The 10,436-nt window shown below is 31.1% G+C and overlaps 1 protein-coding gene across 7 annotated transcripts; it reads right to left on the bottom strand.

Moving 5' to 3' along the window:
- Positions 1-2,520: 2,520 nt before the first annotated feature.
- Positions 2,521-9,972, bottom strand: LOC105140273 (Pentatricopeptide repeat (PPR) superfamily protein). Of its 7 annotated transcripts, none has more exons than XM_011047042.1 (8): positions 9,836-9,972; positions 5,226-5,312; positions 5,024-5,125; positions 4,853-4,923; positions 4,527-4,623; positions 4,209-4,352; positions 3,464-3,676; positions 2,521-3,332 (listed from the first exon to the last, which is right to left on the bottom strand). In XM_011047042.1, the coding sequence occupies exons 2-8, from the start codon at positions 5,247-5,249 to the stop codon at positions 3,138-3,140; spliced, it is 846 nt and encodes a 281-aa protein (XP_011045344.1). In that variant the 5' UTR covers positions 5,250-5,312; positions 9,836-9,972; the 3' UTR covers positions 2,521-3,137. The 7 variants fall into 7 exon arrangements, with proteins under 7 accessions (XP_011045344.1, XP_011045341.1, XP_011045343.1 ...); XM_011047039.1 differs by lacking the exon at positions 5,226-5,312 and adding an exon at positions 9,658-9,688 and having other exon boundaries at positions 9,835-9,971; XM_011047041.1 differs by lacking the exon at positions 9,836-9,972 and adding an exon at positions 9,658-9,689.
- Positions 9,973-10,436: the final 464 nt, after the last annotated feature.

Here is a 10,436-nt window from a genome sequence, read left to right as displayed (position 1 = left end):
ATTAAAAAAGAGTCGTCACCTTATAATATTATCACTAAAAAAACCTTAATTAGCCTATGGAGTTTTAAGATAAATGACTAGTTATACTAAAGAAAAAATACTATCACATTAAAATATTTTACTTAAAATAAGTTGTATTGTTATTTGCCTTTTATTCCTAATAGTTTATGCTTAATCTATCAATAGTCTATCTATATGAGTGTGAATGAATTTACTATAATGAGTTAAATCCTAGGAGGACAAGTGGATTCAAGTTTATCCATTATAAAGTTCATGTCACTTTTTCCACTCCTAATTTTTTAGTGAATTAACATCTATGTATCCATTTATTCTTGATCATAACCTGTTACTATTAATATTCTATCAAGTCAAGTCAATGAATAGTTAGGTAGGTCTATGTTAGGCACATTAAAACCAACTTGGATCGAAGGATATGTTATCACTAAATATTTTGTTTATGCAATAAAGACCTAGAAATAACAATACATTCATGTTCATTTACCCTATAGTACCAAGGTTCACTTATAGTATTTGTTGAATGAATATTGTACGCCCTAATTCTATCCCAGCAATAACCTCTAATGAATTTATTTACTTTGAAGTATTTTATAGTGACATACAAGTTTTTTTTTATTTAATCTTGACATTGATTTTTTTAGGATTCATTTTCCATAAAGTGTGCTATTTAACAATCATTTTTTTATATTTTAGTTTTTGTTGTTTTATTGCCTCTCATCAATGATAGTTCATAGTGATGTTATAACTTGTGATGCACATCCATAAAAACTAAACAACTTATTATATTTTATTATTTTTATTGTTATCAATTGTTAACATGCATATTGAGAACTTAACAAAGAGGCTAATATTCCTAATTCTTTGGTGAATAATGGATTTAGACATTTTTAAAACTTATTTTATTATTTAAAATTAAAAGGAAGGGGTGATCCTTTTATTATCCAATGTAATGGCCCATGTTAAGTCTATTTACTTCAAATACCAAAAATGAATAATAAAACATTTTGGACATGATTTTTTTTCTTTTAATTAGAATAAAAAACATGGGTTTTGAAAGACTTAGAATGTTGGTCTATGGCCTTTTAATATGGACCGAATGAACACTATGAAAACATGCAACGTGATGAATATTTTTTTTTTTGTTTTTCTTCTATTTTTTCTTAGAAATAAAAACATGAAAATAAAATGTAATTATAAGACTTACATGCACACTAACTAAACACATACACACACTTTGTTTTGAGAGGTTTAGCCAAAATACATGGAATCTAAAATATATTTTTTTTAACATGATCATGAAGACAAGGATGACACTACAAACATAAAAACATGACCCCAAGTCATGTTATTCATTCATGTATAATCCAAGCAAGTAAAAACTCATGTCATGATTTTATTTTATTTTTCATTCATAACCAAGGAAGCATGCAACATGAAAATAAAAATAAAAATAAAAATAAAAAAACCTAACTATTATCATTATAAATCTAGGTTACAAGTGAGCCTAAAAACACAATCTTTGTTTTTCTTTTATGTATTTGTTTTTTTTAAAAAAACCAAAATAAATACATTTATTAGGATATATATATATATATATATATATATAGTAAAAGGCATGCAACACCAAAACCAAATACAAATACACCGTAAGCTGAACTTTAGATTTTTATTCATGTATTTTTTATATATTTAGCCATTTTATTTTATTTTATTTTTGCGTATTTTTTTCCTTATAAAATCACTCAATGTCTAGATTAAACTTAACTAAGCCTTAAAACATTATTTTGTTTATTAATGTTCACGTATTTTAAAATAAAAAAAATACATAAAGTATCATTTTGCACTCTTTTATCACGAATCCTAAAAAATTAAAAAGAGAAGTCGGGTTGTGATCTACTTGTTTTAACATTATAGGATAGTGTTGTGGAGGCTTCTAACCAATGATAGAGAGAATTATGGTGTTTTCCTTTTCTAGAATGAGGCTACTTATTTTTACTTGGTTAATGCCTCTTTTTCTCTAGTTGTTTCTTCTTTATTTTCCTCTCTTGCCTTTTTATATCATCTAGAACATTTTGGTTTCAAATGAAACAATTTGGTGACCTAAAAATCAACATTTTCCCTTTTTTATAATTTAGGTTTTTGATGTTTTGAAGTGATTTTCCCTCTCTTGTTTTCTTTCTTTTATTTCTCTCCTCATTAGCCAAACTCAAATTTCCCTTACACTCTATCTTTTTCTCAATACTACAATAATTTAAAATGTTTTCAACTTATAGTTTTATTTTTGTTTTTCTTTTGCTCTACATTAAAAATGTTCGAAATTCAATTTTTCCTCCACTCTAGAAACATAATAACAAAAATATAATTTAGTTGTAATTACTTTGTGAATAATAATAGAAAGTTAAGTTAAATTACGATTTTATTTTTTTGTCGTAGTCATGAATCATATATTAACTTTTAAAATTGTCTTGGTCATGAATCATATATTAACTTTTAAAATAATTATTATTGAACCATTTCTACTGCCAATAGAAGCACAATGCGCCAGTTTTTTTATTACAGAATGAAGACTGTTTTGGCATCTGCAAATCTTCTCTTTGCCTCCAGACCTAGTATTAGAAGTAAAACTGAACCGACTTCGGTTGTAACCTTCTAATTTAAAGAGGTGCTGGTCTCTATCATCGATATACATAAGGAATTATTTGACTTCCTCGTACACATCTTACAACAAATAAACAAGCTTTCGCTAGGAATCGGCGAAACTTGAGAATTAGAAAATCCATATACTTTTGCGTCAATCTCCACGCCAATGATCTGAAACAATGTGTGAAGAGGTTCGCAAAACTTCACATTTGGAGGCTAATTGCAGCTCACTGTAAACCAACAGACCGCAGATGCACAGTAAGTATGCATTCCGCCATATGAAGATGGATTGAGTTGATGAAATCCTTGCCACAACATTCGGGACTTCTTGCACAGTAGTCGTTTCCAATTTGCAACACCCTACTCTTCACACAGATGTGGGAGCATTAGATTGCATGCATGCCACTACTGCCAGCACATCATCTTAATCAGATGGCACCCGGTGCCAATTAGTCAACTTTAATTGGTCAAGTTGTCAATCATTCTTCATTCCATCTATCTCTTTTCACTCTAACTCTTTCACCATTGAAGTGGATATACTTCCATTTACATTGGTACCTTCCAAGAACCAATTGCCGCTTCTCTTCTTGGCCTAATTTCTTGAAGGCATGTGCCACTCTCCGAACAGTATCTTCATCTGGTCTTACACGCAACTCCTCCATGTCAGCGAACACCTGAGTTGTTTCTCGTAAAAAGAAATTCAAGCTTTAATACCATACCTATAACTTTCAAATTCAGAATTATTCAGATTTCACGTGTTCCAATCACATTATTGAAAGAAAAGATGGGAACGGTTTACCAGTACCTCTATTATCTCATCTTGCATGTTATGATGATCATACAGAGAAATCATCCTTGAAAATAAGCGCTTCGACATAGAGCGATTATGTGCATATATAATCATGTTCCATAATGATTTAGCCTCATCTGCCCTGTCATCCTTATCGAATGCCAGTAGAAGGGTGTCATATGTTCCCAATGTTGCTCCTTGACCTTTGCTCAACATCCACTTTGCCACCTGAGTACAAAATAGATTTACTACAGGCTAATAGAATTGTAAAATATTCACTCCAGCAACAATAGTTATTTACACAAACAAGCTAGAAATATCACAATAGACTGTACTCATTAACATCATGACAGAACATCCATCAGGAAAGAAAGTAAAGAAAGAAAGAACAAGAAAACACCATAGAAGACAAAGAAACCCACTAGCACTGAAAGTGCTTCACATTATTTGTTCAGTCAACTTCTCACAGTTTAGCTTACAGATCAATACGACAAAACAGTTCTGTGAGAAAGAATTCTTATTGCACATGGTTTAATCCTTCCAAGAGACTCCCTTAATTGAACTAATGTTCATCAACATATGAACTCAAAATAACTCATCAGAGATATCAGGTTAGGATTTGACTAGATGCAGAGCTTTTAAGTTCCACCATATGATGATGCCATATGGTGATGTTCAATTATAAATAATGCAATTAGATTGGTTCGTATATATTCAGGCATGAGTTTGACATCAAAACAAAATTTTGAACATGGCATACTTGAATTACACGCGTCCATTGCCTCCTCTGCCGCAATATTTTTAAAGCTTTCGCAGCTGCAATCAATGGAAACTCTGTCTCCCAGGCTGTCCATTTATCTAATGCTCCATACACAGCCTCTTTCTCGTTAGGAAGTTCAGAAACCTGCCATTTCAAACCAAATAAGAAAATTACATATCAGACAGAGAACATTGCACTTTTTATTATTAACTTTCATAAAGCACTTTTTATTACTAAGTTCTGAATATATGTTTAAGGTTGCCATAAACTTCAAAACAGTTCTCTGCTAAGCAAAATACTAGGCTTGAAGAAACTTACAATTCTAACAAGATTCAATGCCTTTCGCCCAGATCCAGCTGAATCTCTTTTCTGCCATAAGTGGTGCTCCTTCTTTCCTGATTTCTTTACAACCTTCCTGCATTACACCAGTATGTCTAAGCAAAACATTTGTGACAAGTAAACAAAGAGTAGGTGTTCTCTTGTCTAATGATTGAGGACAACTTTACACCAGTATGTCTAAGCAAAAAATTTGTGACAAGTAAAACAAAGAATATAGTATGTGTTCTCTTGTCTAATGATTGAGGACAACCAATTTAGTAAACCACTCAAAGTTGATTCTCAAAAATTACTGAGAGGAAAATCACCTATTCTCATCAGCTCTGGAATTCAGTTTTAGTTGTTTTTGAGAGCATTTGACACAAAGAGCACTTGTTACCTGTGCATAAAACAAAAAAGATTCAGTGAAAGATAGACTCTGTAAAATACCTGCAAAGAAATGCAATAACAAGAAAGGGGGATTGATTTTTCTTTCTTGCCTTTGGTTTGAGGCTAGTAAGCCTTGCTGTCCTTTGGAAGAATGAAATTTTGACACTTGGAAATAAAAATCCAGAGGAGAGAGCTATTTCATTCATCATAATCTACACCATAAATAACTTGTAAGAAGATTTCTCAAAGAAATAAAAGCACATAGGCCATATCTAATGAAAAAGCAACAAATGGTGACCTAGAAATGGTAACCTTGTCAATTGCAGAAGCAAGCATTAGTACTGTGAAGAAATTGGGGAAGAAGAAGATGCTTTTGAATCTGAGTTAGCATTGTCTTGCCTGATATGATGGGCACGCTTTATAGTTAATGAAACATTATAGCTGATGTATTTAGTTATTTTCTTGCATTGCAACATGATTGCCAATTGTAGGCATACACAAACCACATTTAGTTACTTTCCTTTCCTTGTTTTGTCATTATAGGGCAATCAAGCTTGACTTTGGTGATTCTCTGCTGGAATCGCTACTAATTGCAATTATTTCAATAGGGCCTATACCAAACCTAGACACCTGTAACAGGAGATCTGTACTGAGCCTGAATTGCAGTTTTCATAGTATGTCTTCTGGGGACTGTGTTAGCTTTTTGAGATGGGAAACGCTTTGCAGACTCAAGTGTTGGAAGAGAATGAGGAGACAGGCAAGTTGCAACTCATTGCCTCCTACATTCAAAAGCAATACTATCCTCGTATGACCTTCATTCAGAAAAGGAGAAACAGGTTCACATAAAGTCAGAACATCCACTGACCGAATCACTCCCTTTTTAACATTTACTGTGAGAATTGATGACTGACAACTAATATTGACATGATAACAGATGATATCATGGTTGTCAGCAATAAGCATAAAAAAAGTCGATATTAAGATTACAGGTTTGATATGCATTATGCTATCAACTTTTCATCCAAGAAAAGCAGTCACAAAATAAGGCCAGGTTAATATTGGCTTCAACATAATGCTTTCTACAAGTTTCTAGAAGTCAACGTATAACAACCCATCTTGGTATACATCCAACTAAGAAGTTTCAGTAGATGGGCAGTGTTCATAACATATGAATTGAACAATGTCAATTGTAAGAGTCGCTCACGGTGACCCAAAAATAAATTTCTTGGCATACTACACTTGATACCACTTCTGGCTCCCAAACATTACATGCAACAGCAAAAACCTCAACTGGTTTTCCATTTCTGGAGTGATTCAAAGCAAAAAATGACTAGTAGATGTCCTACAGAAGTTCAGCTTCAATAATATCTGAAATCCTTCAGTCCTGAACATACTCGGGTTCAACATCTAGGAGGTCTTTTTTGCTTTGAAACTCAGGAACACGAACCAAATCTTGCAGTAACCTAACAAAGTCCCTTCCAATCTTCATACACAAATCAAATTGCTGACTCAACAACTTGACACAAAACACAATCTCTAGTTTTTTTTTAAAGACTCCATCTTCTATATACAATGATCAGCTAACGACCAAGGATAAACATAGCCACTTCTGAAAGCCAGTGGCTCTTCTTTCAAATACAATGATCAGCTAACGACCAAAGATAAACATACAATGCACTTCTGAAAGCCAGTGGCTCTTCTTTCCCTAAACAATTCCATATCCTTAAAAAAACAGCGCTCAACTTGAAACACAACCACAAATTCCCATCACTAAAATCCCCGATAACAATTTTCCTTGACAAGCCATCAAAACCAACTCCTAAAACATCAATTATTTCTTTTACAGCACAAATCAACAGATTCATAGCCAAATCAACAAACTTTCCATACAAATCATTAACAATTTTGACAATAAAATTCACAAACAAGGAATAACCATCAGTAACAACAGTATGTAGATGCTTGATATGATCCTTGGCTAAACGGGGTTCAGTTAACTTAAAACCCTATAAAGAATGACAAGATTGAGCCTTCAGTGCTGATCTTGCGACGTTGGTATTATAATTAAAGGAAATGTGGGACTTAGTGTAGGTTCAAGCTCATCATAAGGCTTGCGTGAGAGAGTCGGAGCTCACTTTCATCCTCAAGGGCACAACTGATTTAAGCAGCTTTGAAGCCATGCAAAGAGTAAAAAAGATGAAACAACATATGAAAGGTGAAAGGCAAGATGGTATATACCTTGTCCTGCCTCAAATATCCCATAAACAGCATCCGAACAGAAAGCAAACAATAATCGTATAAATTATAGAAATAAGAATAATAATTTAGAAAACAACGACAACCCAATAACAAGAAAACCACAGCAATAAAGAAAAATGTTTCTTTTTATATGGAAATTTAGCATGAGAGAACTTACCCTCCCAACAATAACGCATAGCTCAAACAGCAATTCAGCAACTAGCCATCTATGACTATCCCTTCGCTCCTTCGATTATTTTTTGGATGTTTTTGTTAGCTCTATTGTTGTGGATTGGAGCTGGGCTTTGGAATAAAAGCACCTACAAGATTTTCTTGTTTCCTATGTGGCCTTTGGGTCTTTGTATTTGTTAAAGCTGATTTTTGCTTTGGGTATCTCTTTAGGCTTCATTCGAATGCCTTCACCAAGGCTTCAAGCCCCATTATCTTCTCTTCTCAAAAAACATGAGCCTGACTACTCTACGGCGTAAAGGGTATTAGCATTGCTAGCTTGTTGTTGCAGGGGAGGAAAAATAAAGTTGGGTGGCCACTTCCTGTGATACATTTTTTCTTTTCTTTTTTTTTCCTGTTATTTTTTTATTTTAAAAAAATATTATTTTCATGTATTTTTAAATAAAAATATTTTAAAAATAATTATTTTTACACTCTCAAATACCCTCTATATTAATATTTTATCTACATTAGCATCAATGATCCAAGTAATCAATCTATTCATCTACCAATCTAGTCAAAAATTTACTTAATTTGTCAAATTTGTTGAATTTCACACACACACACACACACACACACACACACACATATATATATATATATTCCATCTTGTATTTTTTATGTTATCCTTGCTTATTAGACTATTTTCTCATTTACATCTTTAATAATTACTAGATGACCAACATTTATGATCAAGTAACCAACCTTTAAATGAGAATAAAGTTCATGAAAACTTTATAAATAAGGCAGTTTAATAATAATAAACAATCCAATAACCGGTAGTATATTATAAGGCTAGTTCATTACAAAAATCATGAAACTAATCACAATTAATATTACTATGATTATAATAATCCTAATAAAAATAAGCATTCCAACAATAACTATTAGAAATCAATTTAAGATAGAAATTTTTAACATAATTACAATTAAGATCATCATAACTAATATGATTCTAATAATCAAATCATAAAAATATTAAAATAAAAACCTTAACTTTTAATGGTCATCTTAATTTATGGATCTTCACTAGGTGAATCCATAACTTGGATCACTTTTTCGTTGGTATAATTTGTTTGAAAATTAAAAAGTAAGGTTTGCAAAAATTAAATTAGGTAGTAGTGCTTAGTTTTATTAGAATAGTGTTAAAGAGTATTTGATTATAAAAGGTAAACTCTTTATTGCCAATTGAGTTGAGATGAAATAGAAGTTACATGTCAATTAGCTAAATATAAAAAACAAAATGTTGGTTTTTATATTCCATTTTATATACTAAAATGTCTTTTGATAAGATGTAAATATAAATTTTATGTGTTTGGTTTTCATATACTTTAAATAAGCATGATTACGAAGACTACAAATATCTCTATAGTTGTCAAACTATATTTTGATGAGATTATCAAATTGTATAGCCTTTTCAAACCATAGTTTTATATGAAGTTTATAATTTATAAGTTATTTCTGGAAAAACTTTTGGTATATGATTGATACTAAATTAAATTTTTTTAATGCATATTATTCCCTAACTAATAATTAAATACTGAGATAATCAATAAAAATTTAGACAATCTTGTAATATGAATATAAATAGTGCTTAATTATAATAGAAATTAAGATTTGATTTTTTTTAATTGAATTTCCAATCCCTAATTTCCCTCCTTTTTTTCCATCTCCTTTCTTTTTCTTTTTAAACTTTTTTTTCTATGATTCTTAATTTTATCAATCTTTAAATCTTGTTCCACATCATTTGTTTTTCCATTAAGCAAGTCATTTAGTACATATATGATATATCCCAAGTAAAATCATCTTTGTTTCTCATTTCATTTGTTTAAATTTGGTAAATTTACATACCATATACTCTCTAATAATACAAGTGTTGCATGTGTCTTCTAACTCCCAACAATTTGGGGATGTTCATTGAAAAAACACATAAGAGAACAATCTTTCCACTCCGTAAATTACCACTTTCACACCTTCACACCATAAAATTTATTTTAAAAATATTATTTTCATGTATTTTTAAATAAAAATATTTTAAAAATAATTATTATTACACTCTCAAATACCATCTATATTAATATTTTATCCATATTAGCAACAATGATCCAAGTAATCAATCATATTTATCTACCAATCTAGTCAAAAAATTACTTAACCTGTCAAATTTTTTGAATTTAACATATATATATATATATATAACCCCACTTTCATCTTCAAGGGCACAACTGATAAAAAGATGAAACAACATATGAAAGGTGAAAGGCAAGATGGTATATACCTTGTACTGCCTCAAATATCCCATAAACAGCATCCGAACAGAAAGCAAACAATAATCGTATAAATTATAGAAATAAGAATAATAATTTAGAAAACAACGACAACCCAATAACAAGAAAACCACAGCAATAAAGAAAAATGTTTCTTTTTATATGGAAATTTAGCATGAGAGAACTTACCCTCCCAACAATAACGCAGAGCTCAAACAGCAATTCAGCAACTAGCCATCTATGACTATCCCTTCGCTCCTTCGATTATTTTTTGGATGTTTTTGTTAGCTCTATTGTTGTGGATTGGAGCTGGGCTTTGGAATAAAAGCACCTACAAGATTTTCTTGTTTCCTATGTGGCCTTTGGGTCTTTGTATTTGTTAAAGCTGATTTTTGCTTTGGGTATCTCTTTAGGCTTCATTCGAATGCCTTCACCAAGGCTTCAAGCCCCATTATCTTCTCTTCTCAAAAAACATGAGCCTGACTACTCTACGGCGTAAAGGGTATTAGCATTGCTAGCTTGTTGTTGCGGGGTAGGAAAAATAAAATTGGGGGGCCACTTCCTGTGATACATTTTTTCTTTTCTTTTCTTTTCTTTTCTTTTTCCTGTTATTTTTCATTTTAAAAAAATATTATTTTATATATTTTTAAATAAAAATATTTTAAAAATAATTATTATCTGAAACGTCCTCTATATTAATATTTTATCTACATTAATAACAATTAATAACAATGATCCGAGTAATCAATTATATTCATCTACTAATCTAGTCAAAAATTTACTTAGCCTC

This window comes from Populus euphratica, unplaced genomic scaffold (assembly GCF_000495115.2).
Source record: "Populus euphratica unplaced genomic scaffold, PopEup_1.0 scaffold238.1, whole genome shotgun sequence".
In the NCBI taxonomy this organism is placed as follows: Eukaryota; Viridiplantae; Streptophyta; class Magnoliopsida; order Malpighiales; family Salicaceae; genus Populus; species Populus euphratica.
Note: the sequence above shows the minus strand (reverse complement) of the source record. Positions and strands in the feature narration are given on the sequence as shown.

What these genes read in the sequence shown, in the direction of transcription:
- LOC105140273 (XM_011047038.1), bottom strand. Translation starts at nt 7,184, where the DNA reads ATGCTGTTTATGGGATATTTGAGGCAGGACAAG. An exon ending in GATATTTGAGGCAGGACAAG is followed by an intron (nt 5,126 to 7,151) that starts GTATATACCATC and finishes TTTATGGTGTAG; the next exon opens with ATTATGATGAATGAAATAGC. An exon ending in TCCAGAGCTGATGAGAATAG is followed by an intron (nt 4,624 to 4,852) that starts GTGATTTTCCTC and finishes GGTGTAATGCAG; the next exon opens with GAAGGTTGTAAAGAAATCAG.